The following is a 24,142-nucleotide window of genomic DNA, read 5'->3' on the forward strand; positions in this document are numbered from 1 at the left end:
GTGAAGAAACAATATGGATGTCATGTGATACCATCAAATGAAATAACACATGCATTATGGAAGTCCCAGAAGGAGAAGAGAAAGAAAGGGACAGAAAGTCTATTTAAAACAATAATGGCTGAAAACTCCCCAAACCTGAGAAGAGAAATGGACATCCAGATTCATAAGGCCCAAAGGAATCCCAAATAGGTTGAACTCAAAAAAGGCTGCACCAAGACACATTACAGTTAAATTGTCAAAAATCAAAAACAGAAAGAATTTTGAAAGCAGCAAGAGAAAAGAGACTCCTCACATACAAGGGAGCTTCATAAGGCTACAGGTGGATTTCTCAACAGAAACTTGACAGGCCAGTGGGATGATATACTCAAAATACTGAAAGAAACAATATGTCATCCAAGAATTCTATACCCAGCAAAGCTACCCTTCAGAAGTAAAAGAGAGATAGAGACTTTCCCAAACAAACAAAACCTGAGGGGGCTCAATGTCACTAAACCTGCCTTATAAGAAATGCTAAAGGACATTCTTCAAGCTGAAATAAAAGGATGCTAGTTAGCATCATAAAAACATATGAATGTGTAAAACTCACTGGTAACAGTAAATATACAAAGTCAGACGATCTAATATTGCAATGGTGGTGTGTAATTCTCTTACAACTCTACATTAAAAGTTAAAAAACAAATGAATTTAAAATAACCATAACAATGAGAATTTGTTATTGGATACACAATGTAAAAATATGTAAATTGTAACATCAATAACCTAAAATGTGAGGGGGGAAGAAGTATAAATTTCTGTATGCTATCAAATTTAAGTTATCAGTTTAAATAGGGTGTTATAAATATATTTTATATACATCTCAGGTTAAACACAAAGGAAAAACCACAAAAGGTTATGATAAAGGACTCAAAGCATACCAGCACAAAAAGGCAGCAAATGACTAAAGAGCTGGCAAGAGAGGAAGCAAAGAACCTAGGATCTATAAAACAGTTAGGAAAGAATTAATGAAATGTCAATAGTGGGCTTCCCTGGTGGCGCAGTGGTTGAGAATCCGCCTGCTGATGCAGGGGTCACGGGTTCATGCCCCGGTCCAGGAAGATCCCACATGCCGCGGAGCGGCTGGGCCCGTGAGCCACGGCCGCTGGGGCTGCGCGTCCGGAGCCTGTGCTCCGCAACGGGAGAGGCCACGACAGTGAGAGGCCCGCGTACCACAAAAAAAAAAAAAAAAAAAAAAAAAAATGTCAATAGTAAGTCCTTACCTATCAATAGTTACTTTAAATATAAATGGATTAAATTCTTCAATCAAAAGGCACAGAATGCCTGACTGGATGAAGAAAAAACAAGATCCAACGACATGCTGCCTACAAGACTCACTTTAGCTTTAAGGATACACATAAACTGAGAGTAGAGGGATGGAAACAGATACTTCAAGGAAATATTAACCAAACGAAAGCAGGAGTAGCTATACTTACATTAGACAAATAAGACTTTAAGCTAAAAATGGTCAAAACAAACAAAGAAAGTCATTATATAATGCTAAAGGTGTCAATTCATCAAGATATAATAATTGTAAATATTTATGCACCTAATACTGCAGCACCTAAATATATAAAGCAATTACTTAGAAAACTTATAAGGAGAAATAAACAGCAATACAATAATAGTTGGGGACTTTAATGCCCTACTCTCAACAATGGATATATCATCCAGACAGAAAACCAATAGGGAAATATCAGGTCTGAACAACATTATACATGAAATAGACCTAACAAACATATACTGAACATTCCATCAAAGAGCAACAGACTACGCATTTTTCTCAAGCACCCACAGAACATTTTCTAGGATAAATCATAAGTTAGGCCACAAAACAGGTCTCAAAAAATTCAAAAAGATGGAAATTATAATAAGTATCTTTTCCAACCACAAATGGTATGAAACTAGAAATCAGTAACAGAAGGAAAGCTGGAAAGTTCACAAATACATGGAAATTAAAATACTCCTGAACAACTAATGGCTCAAAGAAATCAAAGGAAAAATCTAAAAATATCTTGTTACAAGTAAAAATGTAAACACAGGGCTGTTTACATTCGGAGCCTGTGCTCCGCAACAGGAGAGGCCACAACAGTGAGAGGTCTGTGTATCACACACACACACACACACACACACACACACACACACACACACAAAGAATATACAGTGAGGAAAGGACAGTCTCCTCAATAAATGATGTTGAGAAAACTGGCAGCCACAAGCAAAACAATGATACTGGACTACTATCTTACACCACACACAAAAAATTAACTCAAAGTGATCTAAAGACTTGAACCTAAGACCTGAAACCACAAAAGCCCTAGAAGAATGCATAGGTGATAAGCTCCTTGACAACGGTCTTGACAATGATTTTTAGATTTAACACCAAAAGCAAATATAAACAAGCGGGACTAAAACTAAAAAGCTTTTGCAAAGAAAACCAAACAAAATGAAAAGGCAACCTACTGAATGAGAAAAAATATTTGTAAATTATGTATATGATAAGGGGTTAATATGCAAAATATATAAGGAACTTATAAAACTCAATAACAAAAAACAATCTGGTTAGAAAATAGGCAGAAAATCTGAAGAGACATTTTTCCAAAGAAGATATACAAATGGCCAACAGGTACATGAAATGGTGCTCAACATCACGGAATTATACATCAAAAGCACAATGTGATATCACCTCACACCTGTTACAGTGCCTTTTATTAACAACTTACTGACCAGAGATGTATTAATATGTCTTTTGTTACCTGAACGTTATTGACCGGAGACGTATCAATACATTTTTAGAGAGTGATACAATTAACATCACCTTGCAAAGTTGTTAGAGCTTAAAATTGATCAAGGGTTCATTAATCAACTTATGATTGTCATTAACATTCACAATTTTCTCTGTTAGGTTTTTGTTCCAACCTTGTGTATATTATAAATGCAAGTTTAGTACTATAAAATTTTCAAAAATGACACATCATGAAATTTTGAGTGAAGAATTTTTTGGTCAATTTTATGCAGATACTTCCTCTGATTGTCCAAGCAACATATATACTACTGTCTCAGAAGATGATAATTCTTCAGAATACAGTTGATTCAGATGATGTGAATATTAGACCAACAAAAAAGACAAAAAACCTTAGTGATTGATTCTGACACAGAAAGTGAAAATGAAACTCACCGTGCTGGAGAATGCCCCTTTGCTTCTACAGAAGAGTGGACTGAAGACATTTCATGAAAATTAGAAGACTTTACAGGTGTGTCAGGTGTAACTACTGAATGTAATAACCCGCAAAGTGTTAGTGACATAACAGAATTTTTTTTTTTTTTGGCAATAACTTTTTTGAGTTGGTCACTTCTCAAACAAACTTGTATCACCAACAGAATGAAAAATCATATAAAGAGTATGGTAAGGCTTTAAAATGGACTGATGTAACCAATAGTGACATGAAGAAGTTTCTTGGATTAATAATTCTGATGGGACAAATAAGAAAGTCACACTGGAAAGAATACTGGTTGACTGATCCCTTACTTGAAACACCAGTCTTTCCAAAGATTCTGACGAGAATAAGGTTCAAACAAATAATGACATTCACTTTAGTAACTCAGAAACTCCACTTCCTACAGACAGAATTTCAAAAGTTAAAACTCTTTTGGACTATTTGCTACCAAAATTTCAATTGATCTGTACACAAACAAGAGCTATCACTTGATGAGGTAATGATAAAGTGGACAGGACAACTCAGATTCAAAACCTATAATCCCAGAAAACTTACAAAATGTGGAATTTTGGTCAGGATGGTTAGCGAAAGTGAAACTAGATATATATGCTACCTTGAGATTTACACAGGTGAAGGAAAGAAACTTCAAGAAACAATATTATCAGTCCTACAACCTTATCTTGGTTCACAGCACCATGTGTACCAAGACAATTATTACAACAGTGTGTCCACATCTGAAATACTGTTGAAAAATAAAACCAGAGTTTGTGGGACTGTAAGAGAGAATTGTGGTCTACCAAACCAATTAAAGGAGAAATCTAAAAATCTACAGGGGGAGAAATGACATTCTTATGGAAGGGAGAAGTGATTCTTCTTATATGGAAAGACAAGAGGCTAGTCCACATGGTGACAACTATTCATGATGCCTCCATAACATCTACAGGAAAGGGAAGACAGGAGGACTGGCCATCAGATAACTAAGCCCACTTGTATATTAGAGTATAATACATATATGAGGGACTTCCCTGGTGGTACAGTGGATAAGACTCTGTGCTCCCAATGCAGGGGGCCCAGGTTCAATCCCTGGTCAGGGAACTAGATCCCACATGCATGCTGCAACTAACAGTTTGCATGCCGCAACTAAGGAGCCCTGGAGCCACAACTAAGGAACCCATCTGCCACAACTGAGCCCAGGTGCCGCATCTAAGGAGCTGGCAAGCCACAACTAAAACCTGGTGCAGCCAAATAAATATTTTAAAAATACAGAATCACATCAAAAACAAAACAAAACACAACAAAAATATATGAAAGGAGTTCATCGATCGATCAATATCTGGCAAACTTCAATATCCTCCAGAAAACTCGAAAATGGTATAAGAAAGTGGGTTTCTGTTTGAGTAATTACAGTTTATTCAATGCATTTAAAATTTATTGTAGCCTTAATGCACATAATAAAATGACTTAACAAGCAATTTTTGTTAGCAGTAGCTAGAGAATGGGTAACTGATCAGTCCACTGAATGTAGTGGTAGTCTCACACCTGGTGTTTCTTGTGGCATTTCTAAAAGAGCCCCTCCACAAAGATCCACCTTGTTGACTATCAGGTAAAATAACAGAACATATTCTATATGAAATAATACCCACAGGACAAATAAAAAATGCCACCACAAAGTGTAGAATGTGCTCTTCCAGGAGAAAGCACAGTGAAAAGTATATTTGTAATAGATGTTCTTTCCCCTGCACAGAGGTGCCTGCTTTACTGCCTATCACACTCTAATGAAATAATAGAATGCTTTAGTAAGACATGTACTAAGTTTCAAATAAATACATTAAGTGAAAAAAAAGTTGTTGATATTTACTCATACGAAGGTGTTTCAATATTCACTTACATAACAAATTGCCAGCCACAGGCGTTAGTTTCTGCAAAAATCCCCCAGTCAGTAATGTGTTAAAAACAGAAGAAATAATGAGTGTTGGCAAGGATGTGGAGAAAAAGAAACCCTTGTGCACTACTGGTAGGAATGTAAACTGGTGCAACCACTATGGAAAACAGTATGACGGTTCCTCCAAAAGTTAAAAATAGAACTACCATACGATCCAGCAATTCCAGTTCTGGGTATATATCCAAAGGAAACAATAACACTAATTTGAAAATATATATGCAACCACATGTTCACTGCAACATTATTTACAATAGCTAAGACATGGAAGCAACCCAAGTGTCTGTCAGTGGATGAACAGATAAAGAAAATGTAGTACATACACACAATGGAATATTATTTAGCTATAAAAAGGAAAAAACTCCTGTCAATTGTAGCAACCTGGATGGAACTTGAGGGCATTATGCTAAATAAAATAAGTCAGAAAGACAAATACTATTTGATCTCACTTATATGTGGAATCTAAAAGAAAAAAATAAAATGAAAAACCAAAGTCGACTTCCCTGGTGGCGCAGTGGTTAAGAATCCGCCTGTAAACGCAGGGGACATGGGTTTGAGCCCTGGTCCTGGAAGATCCCACATGCTGTGGAACAACTAAGCACGTGCACCACAACCACTGAGCCTGCACTCTGGAGCCCACGAGCCACAATTACTGAGCCCACACACCACTACTCCTGAAGCCTGCGCACCTAGAGCCAGTGCTCCACAACAAAGAGAAGCCACTGCAATGAGAAGCCCACGCACCACAACGAACAGTAGCCCCCACTCGCCACAACTAGAGAAAGCCCACATGCAGCAACGAAAGACCCAATGCAGCCAAAAATTAATTAATTAAAAAAAAAGAAGGTGCACGGACACAGCAGTTTAAAAAAAAAAATCCAAAGTCATAGATACAGAGAACAGATTAGTGGTTGCCAGAGACGGGGTGGTGGAATGGGTAAAGCAGGTGAAAGTGGTCAAAAGTACAAATTTCCAGTTATAAAAAATAAGTCATGGGGATGTAATACACAGTATGGTAACTATAATAATACTATATGGTATATTTGAAAGAAAGTAAACCTTAAAAATTCTAATCACAAGAAAAAAGAAAATCTTGTAACTGTATGGTGATGAATGTTAACTAGACGTATTGTGGTCACCATTTCTTGATGTGTACAAATATACAATCATTATAACGCAAAGTGAATATAATGTTATATGTCTATTATACCTCAATTTTAAAAAGGGATAAAGATTAGAGCAAAAATGAATGAAACATGGGACTTACCTGGTGGTGCAGTGGTTAAGAATCTGTCTGCCAATGCAGGGGACACGGGTTCGATCCCTGGTCTGGGAAGATACCACATGCTGTGGAGCAACTAAGCCCATTTGCCACAACTACGGAGCCTGTGCTGTAGAGTCCGCGATCCACAACTACTGAGCCCGTGTGCCACAACTTCTGAAACCCATGCGCCTAGAGCCCATGCCCCACAACAAGAGAAGCCACCACAATGAGAAGCCTGTGCACCACAACGAAGAGTAGCCCCCGCTCACTGCAACTAGAGAAAAGCCCGTGCGCAGCAATGAAGACCCAATGCAGCCAAAAAAATAAATAAAATAAACAAAACAGAATAGGAAAACAATAGAAAAGATTAATAAAACAAGAGCTGGTTCTTTGAAAAGATAAACAATATTGACGACGGTCAGGGAAGATGGCGGAAGAGTAAGACGCAGAGATCACCTTCCTCCCCACAGATACATCAGAAATACATCTACACGTGGAACAACTCCTACAGAACACCCACTGAATGCTGGCAGAAGACCTCAGACCTCCCAAAAGGTAAGAAACTCCCCACGTACCTGCGTAGGGCAAAAGAAAAAAGAATAAACAGAGACAAAAGAATAGAGACGGAACCTGCACCAGTGGGAGGGAGCTGTGAAGGAGAGAAGGTTTCTACACACTAGGAAGCCCCTTCGCAGGCGGAGACTGCAGGTGGTGGAGGGGGGAAGCTTTGGAGCCACGGAGGAGAGCGCAGCAACAGGGGTGTGGAGGGCAAAGCAGAGAGATTCCCGCACAGAGGATCAGTGCAGACCGACACTCCCCAGCCCGAAAGGCTTGTCTGCTCACCCACTGGGGCGGGCAGGGGCTGGAAGTTGAGGCTCAGGCTTCGGTGGGATCTGGGATCGCAGGGAGAGGACTGGCAGCATGAACATAACCTGAAGGGGTTAGTGCACCATGGCTAGCCGGGAGGGAGTCCGGGGAAAAAGTCTGGACCTGCTGAAGAAGCAAGAGACTTTTTCTTGTCTTTTTGTTTTCTGGTGCACGAGGAGAGGGGATTAAGAGCGCTGCTTAAAGGAGCTCCAGAGATGGGCGCGAGCCGCAGCTATCAGAGAGGACCCCAGAGACGGGCATGAGACGCTAAGGCCGCTGCTGCCGCCACCAACAAGCCTGTATGCGAGCACAGGTCACTCTCCACACCTCCCTTCCTGGGAGCTTCTGCAGCCCACCACTGCCATGGTCCCGTGATCCAGGGACAACTTCCCTGGGAGAACACACGGCCTGCCTCAGGCTGGTGCAACGTCACGCCGGCCTCTGCCGCAGCAAGCTCGCCCCACACCCATGCCCCTCCCTCTCCCCAGCCTGAGTGAGCCAGAGCCCCCAAACCAGCGGCTCCTTTAACCCCGTCCTGTCTGAGCGAAGAACAGATGCCCTCCGGTGACCTACACACAGAGGCAGGGCCAAATCCAAAGCTGAACCCCGGGAGCTGTGCGAACAAAGAAGAGGAAGGGAAATTTCTCCCGGCAGCCTCAGAAGCAGCTGATTAAAGCTCCACAATCAACTTGATGTACCTTCATTGGTAGAATACCTGAATAGACAACGAATCATCCCAAATTGAGGAGGTGGACTTTGAGAGCAAGATATATTATTTTTTCCCCTTTTCCTCTTTTTGTGACAATGTATGTGTATGCTTCTGTGTGAGATTTTGTCTGTATAGCTTTGCTTTCACCACTTGTCCTAGGGTTCTATCCGTCCGTTTTTTGGTTTTTTTTACTTAAAAAAATTTTTTTTCTTAATAATTATTTTTTATTTTAATAACCTCATTTTATTTTATCCTCTCTCTTTCTACTTTTTCTCCCATTTATTCTGAGCTGTGTGGATGAAAGGCTCTTGGTGCTCCAGCCAGGAGTCAGTGCTGTGCCTCTGAGGTGGGAGAACCAGGTTCAGGACACTGGTCCACAAGAGACCTCACAGCTCCATGTAATATCAAACGGCGAAAATCTCCCAGAGATCTCCATCTCAACACCAACACCCAGCTTCACTCAACGACCAGCAAGCTACAGTGCTGGACACCCTATGCCAAACAACTAGTAAGACAGGAACACAACCCCACCCATTAGCAGAGAGGCTGCCTAAAATCATAATAAGGCCACAGACACCCCAAACACACCACCTGACGTGGACCTGTCTACCAGAAAGACAAGATCCAGCCTCATCCAGCAGAACACAGGCACTAGTCCCCTCCACCAGGAAGCCTACACAACCCACTGAACCAACCTTAGCCACTGGGGGCAAACACCAAAAACAATGGGAACTAAGAACTTGCAGCCTAGAAAAAGTAGACCCCCAAAACAGTAAGACAAGCAAATTGAGAAGACAGAAAAACACACAGCAGATGAAGGAGCAAGGTAAAAACCTACCAGACCTAACAAATGAAGAGGAAATAGGCAGTCTACCTGAAGAAGAAGTCAGAATAATGATAGTAAAGATGATCCAAAATCTTGGAAATAGAATAGAGAAAATGCAAGAAACATTTAACAAGGACCTAGAAGAACTAAAGAGGAAATAAGCAATGATGAACAACACAATAAGTGAAATTAAAAATACTCTAGAAGGGATCAATAGCAGAATAACTGAGGCAGAAGAACAGACAAGTGACCTGGACGGTAAAAGAGTGGAAATAACTACTGCAGAGCAGAATAAAGAAAAAAGAATGAAAAGAACTGAGGACAGTCTAAGAGACCTCTGGGACAACATTAAACGCACCAACATTCAAATTATAGGGGTCCCAGAAGATGAAGAGAAAAAGAAAGGCACTGAAAAAATATCTGAAGAGATTATAGTTGAAAACATCCCTAATATGGGAAAAGAAATAGTTAATCAAGTCCAGGAAGCACAGAGAGTCCCATACAGGATAAATCCAAGGAGAAATATGCCAAGACACATATTAATCAAACCATCAAAAATTAAATACAAAGAAAACATTAAAAGCAGCAAGGGAAAAACATCAAATAACACACAAGGGAATCCCCATAAGGTTAACAGTTGATCTTTCAGCAGAAACTCTGCAAGCCAGAAGGGAGTGGCAGGACATACTTAAAGTGATGAAGAAGAAAAACCTACAACCAAGATTACTCTACCCAGCAAGGATCTCATTCAGATTTGATGGAGAAATTAAAACCTTTACAGACAAGGAAAAGCTGAGAGAGTTCAGCACCACCAAACCAGCTTTAAAACAAATGTTAAAGGAACTTCTCTGGGCAAGAAACACAAAAGAAGGAAAAGACCTACAATAACAAACCCAAAACAATTAAGAAAATGGGAATAGGAACATACATATTGATAATTACCTTAAATGTAAATGGATTAAATGCCCCCACCAAAAGACACAAACTGGCTGAATGGATACAAAAACAAGACTCATATATATGCTGTCTACAAGAGACCCACTTCAGACCTAGGGACACATACACACTGAAAGTGAGGGGATGGAAAAAGATATTCAATGCCAATGGAAATCAAAAGAAACCTAGAGTAGCAATTCTCATATCAGACAAAATACACTTAAAAATAAAGACTATTACAAGAGACAAAGAAGGACACTACATAATGATCAAGGGATCGATCCATGAAGAAAATATAACAATTGTAAATATTTATGCACCCAACATAGGAGCAACTCAATACATAAGGCAAGTACTAACAGTCATAAAAGGGGAAACTGACAGTAACACATTCATAGTAGGGGACTTTAACACCCCACTTGCACCAATGGACAGATCATCCAAAATGAAAATAAATAAGGAAACACAAGCTTTAAATGATACATTAGGGCTTCCCTGGTGGCGCAGTGGTTGAGAATCCGCCTGCCAATGCAGGAGACACGGGTTCGTGCCCTGGTCCGGGAAGATCCCACATGCCGCGGAGCAGCTAAGCCCGTGAGCCATGGCCGCTGGGCCTGTGCGTCCGGAGCCTGTGCTCCGCAACGGGAGAGGCCACAACAGTGAGAGGCCCGCATACCGCAAAAAAAAAAAAAAAAAAAAAAAAAAAAAAAAAAAAATGATACATTAAACAAGATGGACTTGAGATTTATAGGACACTCCATCCAAAAACAACAGAATACACATTTCACAAGTGCTCATGGAACATTCTCCAGGATAGATCATATCTTGGGTCACAAATCAAGGCTTGGTAAATTTAAGAAAATTGAAATCGTATCAAGTATCTTTTCCGAACACAACACTATGAGACCAGGTATCAATTACAGGAAAAGATCTGTAAAAGATACCAACACATGAAGGCTAAACAATACACTACTTAATAACGAAGTGATCACTGAAGAAATCAAAGAGAAAATCAAAAGATACCTAGACACAAATGACAATGAAAACACAATGATCCAAAACCTATGGGATGCAGTTCTAAGAGAGAAGTTTATAGCAATACAAGCCTACCTCAAGAAACAAGAACAATCTCAAATAAACAATCTAATCTTACACCTAAAGGGACTAGAGAAAGAAGAACAAACAAAACCCAAAGTTAGTAGAAGGAAAGAAATCATAAAGATCAGAGCAGAAATAAATGAAATAGAAACGAAGAAAACAATAGCAAAGATCAATAAAACTTCTCAAAGCTGGTTCTTTGAGAAGATAAACAAAATTGATAAACCCTTACCCAGACTCATCAAGAAAAAGAGGGAGAGGACTCCAATCAATAAAAGTAGAAATGAAAAAGGGGAAGTTACAACAGACACCGCAGAAATACAAAGAGACAACCTAAGAGATTACTACAACCAACTCTATGCCAGTAAAATGGACAACCTGGAAGAAATGGACAAATTCTTAGAAAGGTATAACCTTCCAAGACTGAATCAGGAAGAAACAGAAAATATGAACAGACCAATCACAAGTAATGAAATTGAAACTGTGATTAAAAATCTTCCACCAAACAAAAGTCCAGGACCAGATGGCTTCACAGGTGAATTCTATCAAACATTTAGAGAAGAGCTAACACCTATCCTTCTCAAACTCTTTCAAACAATTGCAGAGGAACACTCCCAAACTCATTCTACGAGGCCACCATCACCCTGATACCAAAACCAGACAAAGATGTCACAAAGAAAGAAAACTACAGGCCAATATCACTGATGAACATAGATGCAAAAATCCTCAACAAAATACTAGCAATAAGAATCCAACAGCACATTAGAAGGATCATACACCATGATCAAGTGGGGTTTATTCCAGGAATGAAAGGATTCTTCAATATATGCAAATCAATCAACATGATACACCATATTAACAAATTGAAGGAGAAAAACCATATGATCATCTCAACAGATGCAGAGAAAGCTTTTGACAAAATTCAACACCCATTTATGATAAAAACCCTGCAGAAAGTAGGCATAGAGGGAACTTTCCTCAACATAATAAAGGCCATATATGACAAACCCACAGCTAGCATCGTTCTCAATGGTGAAAAACTGAAACCATTTCCACTAAGATCAGGAACAAGACAAGGTTGCCCACTCTCACCACTCTTATTCAACATAGTTTTGGAAGTTTTGCCACAGCAATCAGAGAAGAAAAAGAAATAAAAGGAATCCAAATTGGAAAAGAAGAAGTAAAGCTGTCACTGTTTGCAGATGACATGATAGTATACATAGAGAATCCTAAAGATGCTACCAGAAAACTACTAGAGCTAATCAATGAATTTGGTAAAGTTGCAGGATACAAAATTAATGCACAGAAATCTCTGGCATTCCTACATACTAATGATGAAAAATCTGAAAGTGGAATTAAGAAAACACTCCCATTTACCACTGCAACAAAAAGAATAAAATACCTAGGAATAAACCTATCTAAGGAGACAAAAGACCTGTATTCAGAAAACTTTAAGACACTGATGAAAGAAATTAAAGATGATACAAATAGATGGAGAGATATACCATGTTCTTAGATTGGAAGAATCAACACTATGAAAATAACTCTACTACCCAAAACAATCTACAGATTCAACGCAATCCCTATCAAACTACCAATGGCATTTTTCACAGAACTAGAACAAAAAATTTCACAATTTGTATGGAAACACAAAAGACCCCGAATAGCCAAAGCAGTATTGAGAACGAAAAATGGAGCTGGAGGAATTAGGCTCGCTGACTTCAGACTCTACTACAAGGCTACAGTAATCAAGACAGTATGGTACTGGCACAAAAACAGAAATATAGATCAATGGAACAGGATAGAAAGCCCAGAGATAAACCCACACACATACGGCCACCTTATCTTTGATAAAGGAGGCAGAAACGTACAGTGGAGAAAAGACAACCTCTTCAATAAGTGGTGCTGGGAAAACTGGACAGGTACATGTAAAAGTATGAGATTAGATACTCCCTAACACCATACACAAAAATAAGCTCAAAATGGATTAACGACCTACATGTAAGGCCAGACACTATCAAACTCTTAGAGGAAAACATAGGCAGAACACTCTATGACATAAATCACAGCAAGATCCTTTTTGACTCACCTCCTAAAGAAATGGAAATAAAAACAAAAATAAACAAATGGGACCTAATGAAACTTAAAAGCTTTTGCATGGCAAAGGAAACCATAAATAAGACCAAAAGATAACCCTCAGAATGGGAGAAAATAGTTGCAAATGAAGCAACTGACAAAGGATTAATCTCCAAAATTTATAAGCAACTCATGCAGCTCAATAACAAAAAAACAAACAACCCAATCCAAAAATGGTTAGAAGACCTAAACAGACATTTCTCCAAAGAAAATATACAGATTGCCAACAAACACATAAAGAATGCTCAACATCATTAATCATTAGAGAAATGCAAATCAAAACTACAATGAGATATCATCTCACACTGGTCAGAATGGCCATCATCAAAAAAATCTAGAAACAATAAATGCTGGAGAGGGTGTGGTGAAAAGGGAATACTCTTTCACTGCTGGTGGGAATGTGAATTGGTACAGCCACTATGGAGAACAGTATGGAGGTTTCTTAAAAAACTACAAATAGAACTACCATATGACCCAGCAATCCCACTGCTGGGCATATACCCTGAGAAAACCATAATTCAAAAAGAGTCATGTACCAAAATGTTCACTGCAGGGCTTCCCTGGTGGCGCAGTGGTTGGGAGTCCGCCTGCCGATGCGGGGCGCGGGGGTTCGTGCCCCAGTCCGGGAGGATCCCGTGTGCTGCGGAGCGGCTGGGCCCGTGAGCCATGGCCTCTGGGCCTGCGCGTCCGGAGCCTGTGCTCCGCGACGGAGGGGGCCGCAGCGGCGAGAGGCCCGTGTACCGCAAAAAAAAAAAAAAAAAAAAAAAAAAAAATGTTCACTGTAGCTCTATTTACAATAGCCAGGAGATGGAAGTAACCTAAGTGTCCATCATCGGATGAATGGATAAAGAAGATGTGGCACATATATACAATGGAATATTATTACTCATCCATAAAAAGAAACAAAATTGAGTTATTTGTAGTGAGATGGATGGATCTAGAGTCTGTTGTACAGAGCGAAGTAAGTCAGAAAGAGAAAGACAAATACCGTATGCTAACACATATATATGGAATCTAAGAAAAAAAAATGTCATAAAGAACCTAGGGATAAGACGGGAATAAAGACACAGACCTACTAGAGAATGGACTTGAGGACACAGGGAGGGGGAAGGGTAAGCTGGGACAAAGTGAGAGAGTGGCATGGATATATATACACTACCAAACGTAAAATAGATAGCTAGTGGGAAGCAGCCACATAGCACAGCGAGATCAGCTCGGTGCTTTGTGGGTTCTTTGTGACCACCTAGAGGGGTGGGATGGGGGGGTGGGAGGGAGGGAGATGCAAGAGGGAAGAGATATGAGAACATATGTATATGTATAACTGATCCACTTTGTTATAAAGCAGAAACTAACACACCACTGTTAAGCAATTATACTCCAATAAAGATGTAAAAAAAAAGAAAACCAATATTGACAAAACTTTAGCTAGACTAACCAAGGGAAAAAAACAGGACCCAAATAAATAAAATTAAAAATGAAAGAGGAGAAATTACAACTGATACCACACAAATACAAAGGATAATAAGCAACTACTGTTAACAATTTTATGCTATTAAAACTGGACAACCTAAAAGAAATGGATAAATTCCTAGAAACATATCACCTACCAAGCCTGAATAATTAAGGACTAGAAAGTCTGAACAGACCAATTATGATTAAGGAAACTGAATCAGTAATCAAAAAAACTCCCAACAAATAAAAGCCTGGAATCAGATGATTTCACTGGGGAATTCTACCAAACATTTAAAGAATTAACATCAATCCTTTTCAGACTCTTCCCAAAAACTGAAGAGAGAGAACATTCCCAGACTCATTTTAAGAGGCCAGCATTACCAGGATACCAAAGCCAGTTAAGGACACTACAAGAAAAAATTACAGGGTTACTCAGCTGTCCAGTGGTTAAGACTCTGCACTTCCACTGCAGGAGGCCCAGGTTTGATCCCTGGTCAGGGAACTAAGATCCACATGCCACACAGTGTGGCCAAAAAAAAAAAGAAAAAGAAAAAATTACAGACAAAATACCTGATAAATATAGATGCAAAAATTCTCAACATAATACTGGCAAATTGAATTCAACAGCACATTAAAAGGATCAAATACTATGATCAAGTGGGATTAATCCCTGGGATGCAAGGATGGTTTAATACCCAAGTCAAATGTGATGCATCACATTAATACAATGAAAAATAAAGATAATATGATCATCTCAATTCATGCAGAAAAAGCATTTGAGAAAATTCAAGATCCACTGATAAAAAAAACTCCCAACAAAGTGGGTATAATACAAACATATCTCAACATAATAAAGGCGATATATATGACAACCCCACAGCTGACATCGTACTCAACAGTGGAATGTTGGAAGCTTTTCCTCTAATAACAGGAACAAGATAAGGATACCCACTCTCACCACTCCCATTCAACACAGTATTGGAAGTTCTAGCCAGAGCAATCAAGCAAGAAAAAGAAATAAAAGGCATCCAGGGCGTCCCTAGTGGCGCAGTGGTTGAGAGTCCGCCTGCCGATGCAGGGAACATGGCTTCGTGCCCCGGTACGGGAAGATCTCACATGCCGTGAAGCACCGAGGCCCCTGAGCCATGGCTGCTGAGCCTGCACGTCCAGAGCCTGTGTTCCACAATAGGAGAGGCCACAACAGTGAGAGGCCCGGGTACCGCAAAAAAAAAAAAGCATCCAAATTGGAAAGGAAAAGGTAAAATTACCTCTATTTGCATAGCACATGATCATATATACAAAAAAATCCAAGAGACTGTTAGAACTAATAAATAAATTCAGTAAAGTTTCAGGATAGAAAATCAACATACAAAAATCAGTTGCTTTTCAATACACTAACAATGAACTATCTGAGAAAGAAATAAAGAAAACATCCCATTTACAATAGCAGCAAAAATGGTATATGCTTAGGAATAAATTTGACCTAGGAGGTAAAAGATCTGTAGATGGGAAACTATAAGACACTGATGAAAGACATCCCATGGTCATGTCTTGGAATAATTAATATTGTTAAAATGTCCATACTACTTGGGAGATTGGGATTGACATATATACACTAATATGTATAAAATAGATAACTAGTAAGAACCCACTGCATAAAATAAATAAATAAATTTTTTAAATGTCCATACTACACAAAGGCATCTATACATTCAATGCAATCTCTACCAAGATTCCAGTGGCATTTTTTTTTACAGAAGTAGAAAAAACAATCCTAAAATTCACATGGAACCACAAAACACTCTGATAGCCAAAGCAATCCCAAGAAAGAAGAACAAAGCTGGAGGCATCACAATTCCTGATTTCAAACTTTACTACCAAGCAAGAATGATCAAAACAGTATGGTACTGGCATAAAAAAAAGACATGTACCAATGGAACAGAATCAAGAGCCCAGAAATAAACCCATGCATATATGGTCAATTAATATATGACAAGGGAAACAAAAATACTCCATGGGTAAAAGATACTACCTTCAATAAATGGTGCTGGGAAAACTGGATATTCACATGCAAAAGAATGAAAATGAATCTTACACTATACACAAAATATACACTATACACAAAAATTAACTTAAATGGATTAAAAACTTAAATATAAGACCTGAATCCATAAAGCTCCTAGGGAAAAAAACAGGGAAAAAGCTCCTTGATGTTGGTCTAGGGACTACTCAAACTAAAAAGCTTCCGCACAGTAAAAGAAACAATCAACAAAATGAAAAGGCAACCTACAGAAAAGGAGAAAATATTTGTAAACCATATCTGATGAGTTAATATCCAAAATATGTAAGGAATCATACAACTCAATAGCAAAAAAGAATAATAATAATACCATTAAAAAGATGGGCAAAGGAACTGAATAGACATTTATGCAAAGAAAATATTCAAATGCCCAACAGGTACCTGAAAAGGTGTCCAACATCACTAATCATCAGGGAAATGTAAATCAAAACCATAAAGAGATAACACTGCACCCCCGTTAGAATGGCTACTATCAAAAAGAGATAACAAGTGTTGGCGAGGATGTGGAGAAAAGGGAACCCTCATGCACTATTGGTGGGAATGTAAATTGGTGCAGCCATTATGGAAAACTGTATAGAGGTTCCTCAAAAAATTAAAAATAGAATTACCACATGATGTAGCAATTCCACTTCTGGATATATAGCCAAAGGAAATGGAATCACTATTTTCACCCCTATATTCAATACAGTATTATTTATGGTAGCCAAGACATGGAAACAACCTAAGTGTCCATCGATGGATGTCCATCGATGGATGAATGAATAAAGAGAATGTGGCATATTTACACAATGGAATATTATTCAGCCACAAAAAAGAAGGGAAATCTTGCCATTTGTGACAACATGGATGAACCTTGAGGGCATTATACTGAGTGAAATAAGTCAGAGAAAACCAAATAGTGTATGATCTCATTTATATGTGTAATCAAAAAAAAAAAAAAAAAACTCACAGAAACAGAATGTAGACTGGTGGTTGCAAGGTAGTAGAGGGAAGGGTGGTGAAGGTGGTCAAAAGACACAAAGGGCACATATAACTTCCACTTATATGATGAGTAAGTTCTGAGGATGTAATGTACAGCTGGGTAAGCAATACAGTATTATACACTTGAAAATTGCTAAGAGAGCAGATCTTAAAAGTTCTCAACATACACACAAAAAAATTGTAACTCTATGAGGTGATGGATATTTTAACTAACCATATTGTGGAAATCATTTTGCAATATATACATATATCGAATCATCATGCTGTATACCTTTCACTCATACAATGTTATAAATCAATTATATCTCAATAAATCTGAGAAAGCTAAATTTAATATAATTAAAATTTAAATTTTTTTTTTTTTAAAAAAAGGAAGACAGGAGTATGGTCTCCTCCCCAGCGGGTCCCACTAGCAACCTCTAGGACTAACTACTAGAGGAGAAAACACACGGGGTCAGGGAAGCCCTGTTCCGTCTGCCCTCTGGCTGCTGCCTGGGAGTTGCTGGGTCTTACCCTACAAAGGAGCTGGTTGCTGCTTTGAGCTAAGGGAGATGGAAGAGACACAAGACCATGAGTTTCCTTGGGGACCTCAGAGCCCCTGCCTTGGGGAGCTGGATGTGTAAGGAGCCAGACCCTGCTATGATCCAGCCAAGAGCAGCCACTGAGGGAGCAACCGAGAGCAAACCCCCAGCCAGAAGGTTTCAAGGCACAAGTGGGACTGCTTTTGATGCTCGCTGAACATTCCCTGGGCTCTGGCCTGGCTCCAGTTAGCAAGACAGCCACTAGGACAGAGGCCCAAGGACAGCTCACCAGGCAGCTCTCTAACCCAAAGCCTCAAGAAAGGAGCTGACACAAGCTGAGGCCCAGACACAGCACCATCCTCCAGAACCAGATCTTGCCCTCTCTCCTCCTTTTCCTTTGTCTTCATATCCATGGTTATTTCAACAAATATTTATTGAGTGTAGACTGTCCACCCAGCAAGGAGCCAGGCACCACGGGAGAAATTCATTCATTCAACAAACACGGGGCTTCCCTGGTGGCGCAGTGGTTGAGAGTCCGCCTGCCGATGCAGGGGAAACGGCTTCATGCCCCGGTCCGGGAAGATCCCACATGCCGTGAAGCAGCTGGGCCTGTGAGCCATGGCCGCTGAGCCTGTGCTTCCGGAGCCTGTGCTCCGCAACGGGAGAGGTTACAACAGTGAGAGGCCCGAGTACCGCAAAACAAACAAACAAACAAACACAACGTTTCAGACAGTGATCTGGAAACAAAACCAATCAATCCCTAACCCAAAGACACAAAGAATGAAAACAACCAAAATGTCTATCAACTGATGAACAGATAAACAAAATATGTGCTACATCTATACAACAGAACATTAGTCAACAATGAAAAAGAATGAAACATGCTACAAGACAGATGAACCTTGAAAACATTATGTCAAGTGAAAGAAGCTACTCACAAAAGACCACATACTGTGTGATACCATTCATATGAAATGTCCAGAACAGGCAAATCCATGGAGACAGAAATTAGATTAGAGATTACAAGGACTGGGGGAGTGACTGCTAACAGGTACATGGTTTTGGGGGAGAGATGAAAATGTTCTATAACTGACTGTAGTGATGGCTGCACAACTCTGAATATACTGAAAACCAGGGAATTGTACACGTTAAATGGGCGAACTGTATGGTATGTGAATTGTATCTCAATAAAGCTGATATTTTAAAAAATCTCTGCCCTGATGAATGGGGAGGAAAGGAGAATCCAGAACAATAATAATGTAACTATATGTAGTGTGCCAAATATCAGTGTTTGGGGGAGAAATAAAGCAGGGATGGGAAACAGTACAAGGAAGGGATCTGAAACTGTTAGAGAATGGAGACAGATGGCTTTACTCAGGATGCAAACCTGAAAGAGCTGAAGGAGCCAGCAGGCACCTATCAAGGGGAAGAATGCTCCAGACAGCAGCTCCAGGAAACGCTAGTGCTCACAAATGCCTGGCAGATTGAGTCCAGCTGACAGCTAAGAGCCCTAAGGAGCTCTGAGTGCTGGGAGAAAGGGAAGCCCACAGCTGGTTGGACAAGGAACTCCACGTGCAGTAAGGGTTCCAGAACTCCAAACACCAATTCAGGGTCCCATAGCAGGAGTTCTAAATATATCTGTTGAATGAATGACTAATGAATCAACCAACTCTGCCCCAACACAGCCCCCAGCCCCACCTGTACCTGGAGGACCCTGTTACCTTTCCAGCCCAGTTTGATGTTCCACTCATAGAAGAAAATCAGCTTTCCTTTGCGGCTGCTGCAGGAAGCCTCGCCTTCCACCTGCTTCAGCTCACTGATCTCGCAAAGGCCAGCCTCATTCTCCACAGCAATGCCCACCAGGAGCTCGCGGAGCTTCCCCTTGGACCAGCTGGTGGCATCCCGCTCTGTCCTGCCGAGGGCCAGAAGAATTGCAGAGCTGTGAATGGAAGCCCCCACTGGTGACCACACGCCCACCCTGGGGAATCAGGATAATGCCCTGGCCCAGTCCAGATCAGCCCAATTCCTCTCAAGCAGCTGTTAGGTGGTATTCTGTCTTAAAAACACTGGTTTATTTGGGGGAAAGGAGGTCTCGAAATCTCACCTGGTGGAAATGGAAGGGCAAAGCCTGGGCCACATGAAAAGGTAATTATAACTGAAATAACTTTTACCGTAATAAGACAAATTATCAAGTGTTTTCACATAGATATTATCTCATACAATCTTCCCAAACAATGGTCCCATTTTAAGGGGTGGAAATGAGCAGAGAGAAGTCCATGAAGTGTCCCTGGTGACAAGGCTGGGAAAGGAGAGGTCAGCTCTTCGCAACCCCAAGCCAGGACTCCCCCAGGAAAGGATGCCCTCACAGGCTAAGGCTTTGCTCTGCTCTGGACCTGCCTCAGCATCACCTTGATGGCCTTGAGGTAGCACAGCCCTCAGAGGAACAGAGTAGATAACATCACTTCCTGAAGCTCTGACTGAAGAGCTAGGGGCAAAAATCAGCCCAAGCTCCAGATGAGATAGAAAAAAGATGGGTAACTAGTTAGAACTCCTAGAAGGCAGGGCTCACCAGAAACTCATCAAGTTAGATGTGGAGTTGAGATCCAAATTCCTGTTCTTTCAATACATACGTAACACACACACACACACTTTCTACCTCCATTTTAACTCCCCCAAACTTCAAGGGGCTGGGGGGGAGGGGCGGCGCGGGGAGAGCTTCTAAGGTCACAGACTTCCAAAGCTGAAGCGGTAAGTCACGAATGACTTCTATTCCTGGGACCCAACTCAACTTTCAAAAGGAGGAAAGTGAAGTCCCAGAGCCGGTGCAGATAAGACCCCGGGTCTCCAGGCTCCAAGGGCTCCGCAAGCCCTGAGGCTAAACACGAGCATCTGCACCTGTGCAGCCCCCAACCCTCCCCACTCCCCCGGCCCGGGGCCCACCACGGCCCAGGAGGCGCCCCGAGACACCCGGCCGCCCCTGCACCCGGGGCACAGGGCGCCGGGCGCTCGCAGAGGGTCCCCCCCCCCCACCGCCCCGCCCCGTCCGCCGGCTCCTGAGGGAGGAGGCCCGGAAGCCGCGGCCCCGGTCCCTGCCCGGCCGCACCAGTGCCAGTTGTTCACGTTGGTCCCATCCTCCCGCTCCTCCACGATCCAGCGCGGGTCCCCCTGGCCCCACTTGGCCATGTCTGCGCGGCGGCGCGGCCTCAGCGGAGAACAAGGAACGGCCGCCGCGGCGCTACGGCTCCGTCGCCGACGTTTCCGGCCTTCGAGCCCAAGATCAGAGCGTTCGCAGCGCCCAGAAAGTGCCAGAAATCCCCGCCCCCTGCGCCACCCGGCCCCGCCCGCCCCGCTCGCCCCGCTGCGGAGCTCCGGGAGAGCCGGAGCCGGGCTGCTTCCGAGGGGCGGGGGCGAGGGGCGGGGGCGCGGGGCGGGGTCCGGAGGGTGGAGGGGGCGGGGGGCGTCTGGGCTCAGGAATCCCGCGTCTGGGAGGGGGTTGGGCCCGAGGCGGGTGCGGGCCAGGAGGGGAGGGGTTGCGTGGCGGGCAGCGGTGGGTAGGCGAGGGGCCCGAGCAACGGCGCTGGGGAGGGGCCGACCTGGGAGGCCGGGTGGGGGTTGCGGAGGCCCTGGGCCCCGCCGCGGGTCTCGCAAGTGCATGGGCTGGGGAAGGCCGGACGCCTCTCAACGGTTCGTTATTATTACTGCAGCGATGACCTTCAGTGCTGGCAAGCGGGGCGGTGAGTAAGGGGCTCCTGAGAGCTGCACCGAGGCTGCAGACAGGAAACGGCCGTCGGGCTGCCACCGGCCGTGCTGACAGTATTCGGTCCTCTCGAGAACACGACCCTCGCGAGCACTTGGTCACCCTGTTTGCTGTGCGACCCACTTGCTGAGGTCGGAGCGCGCCCACGATGCGAGGCGGTGGTCTTGACGGAGCGCGCCCTCTTTACACTGTATTCGTGTTCGGTTGAAAGCTCCTACGGAGTTGGTGCCCTCTGGCTCTCCCCTGGACGCCAAGTCTCACGCCTTTCCGCCACCTGTCCAAGAAGCACGAGTTACCAAGTTCCCAGTTACTTCGGGAATGTTTACATTTTATTCATGTAATAGTCCTTTCTAGATGACAAAAGAATGTGATTGCAAGCGTATATTACTGCAGCTCGATTCAATTTTACAAAACTTAAGTGGATATTAATGATTCCTTTAACGAATTTTCACCTTCCAGCAAAAACTTTGCGCCAACTATTTGGGAAATGTTGCTGACAGGTCTGTGGATATTTATTTAGCAGGCAGAGCAGGTATGGAATTTTGGAAGTCTGGAAGTACCTCACTGTTCTGTTCCACTGTGATGGACTGTCCTCTGCCTGTGGTCTGTTCTCCTCAATGAAATAAACTGGTAGAGAATACTTTCTCCATTTGCTTACCAGAGCTACTACATTCCAACGTCATTTTCCAAAAAGCTACAACAGTTTTGTAAGCAGACTGTTTACCAAGTGTTTTGACCCCCAAACAAAATGACATTTTGATTTCACTTTTTACACTTTACTTCACCAAACTCATGGTCAGCTAACACAAGGTATCAGATAGAAAAGAATTGGATAGGCAATACTAGTGGGTACTGTTTTCTTGTGAATTAACTGTTCATCTTTTATCCAGTTCATAAAGAATATTACCAGTGGAACAGCACATAGTGAGATAGGTATCACTGGAACCTGGGGTAAGACTTACAAGAAAACTTATGGTATATGAAGTATTGAGAGTAGTCAAAATCATAGGGACAGAAAGAACAGTGTTGCCAGGGGCTGTGGGGAGAGGGAAGTGGGGAGTTATTGTTTAGTGGGTATAGAATTTCAGTTTTACAAGATGAAACAAATTCTGGAGATGGAGGGTGGTGGTGGTAGCACAACATTATGAATGTACTTAGCACCACTGAACTGTACACATAATGGTTACAATGGTAAATTTTTTATGTGTATTTTACCACAATAAGAAAATTTTCAAAAAAACCCCTCTAAATCAATGAGTAAAATGTTGCTGGGGAAGAGGATAATCATGCAATATGGAGGTATATCAAACATACCCCTGCTCAGTTTACTTACTAACTACATTCAAAAGCAAAAGGTAATCTTTACAAGGGAGAAATCTGGCAACTAACCACTTTAACCAAATGGTCAATCTCAGCATCACTAACAATGGAGCAAACTGACATGTGTACACCATCACCTAAGTAGCATTCCTGCCAAAAATGCTTATTCTGAATCTAATCACGAGGAAACAATCAGAAAAGTCCAAATTGAGGGAAATTCTGGAAAATGGATCTGGCCTAAACTCTATAAAAATAAACATTTCATGAATGTCAAAAGAAGACTAAAGAGATGTGGCAATAGATGCAATGCTTGATCCTAAATGAATTCCTGGATCCAAAACAAACAGTTTAAAATGACATAATTGGGGAAATTTAAATTGCATTTCAGACTGCATACTGGATAACGTGTCAATGTTAAAGCTTCTGAGCAGTTAAACTTTGGTTACAAAGGAGAGCATTCTTGTTCTTTGGCAATTACATGCTGAAATATTTATAGGTAAATTGTCATGATGTCTGCAGTTAACTCAGAGAAAAGCAGATAAAGCAAGTGTGGCAAAGGTTGACACCTGGTGAATCCAGGTGAAGTGTATCTGAGGGTTCCTTGAACTATTCTTGCAACTCTTCTGTAAGTTTGAGGTTATCTTCAAAAGAAAAATTGGGGGGAAAAATGAGTCAAAACATCTTCAGGGTCAAAGCATGGGTTCTAGCCTTTTGTAACCATACAGTACTAGGGTGGGTAAAAATTACACCACAACATTTATCGAGCATCTATTGTGTGTCCAAGTCTGCTGTATGCTGGAGTGATCACGAAAATAAGACATGGGGCTCAGGCAGTAGTGGAGGAGACGAGTGTGAATTCACCTTCATGGGAAATCCAGTGTGCCCTGGGAGCACAGAGGAGAAAGTGCCTAATTCTCCCTAAGGGAGTGTGGTGCTCATGTAGTTCTCTTCTCAGAGGAGGCTTATAGAGTGAAGACTCTTGTCTTCAAGAGAGCAAAGGGGAGG

The 24,142-nt window shown here is 41.6% G+C and overlaps 1 protein-coding gene across 2 annotated transcripts in view; it reads right to left on the reverse strand.

The window, feature by feature from the left end:
* The window catches only part of LOC131765564 (activator of 90 kDa heat shock protein ATPase homolog 2), a 29,853-nt gene extending 8,482 nt beyond the window's left edge, over positions 1-21,371 (reverse strand). Inside the window, exons 1-2 of one of the 2 annotated variants that reach the window (XM_059079281.2) lie at positions 21,164-21,371; positions 19,782-19,972 (exon numbers count right to left, since the gene is read on the reverse strand). In XM_059079281.2, coding sequence (XP_058935264.1) covers positions 19,782-19,972; positions 21,164-21,243 — 271 coding nt within the window. In that variant the 5' untranslated portion in view covers positions 21,244-21,371. The remainder of the gene's footprint in view (positions 1-19,781; positions 19,973-21,163) is intronic. The other variant, XM_059079280.2, reaches the window with a different exon arrangement.
* Between the last annotated feature and the right edge of the window lie 2,771 nt (positions 21,372-24,142).

Source organism: Kogia breviceps, chromosome 11 (assembly GCF_026419965.1).
Source record: "Kogia breviceps isolate mKogBre1 chromosome 11, mKogBre1 haplotype 1, whole genome shotgun sequence".
NCBI classification, from domain to species: domain Eukaryota; kingdom Metazoa; phylum Chordata; class Mammalia; order Artiodactyla; family Physeteridae; genus Kogia; species Kogia breviceps.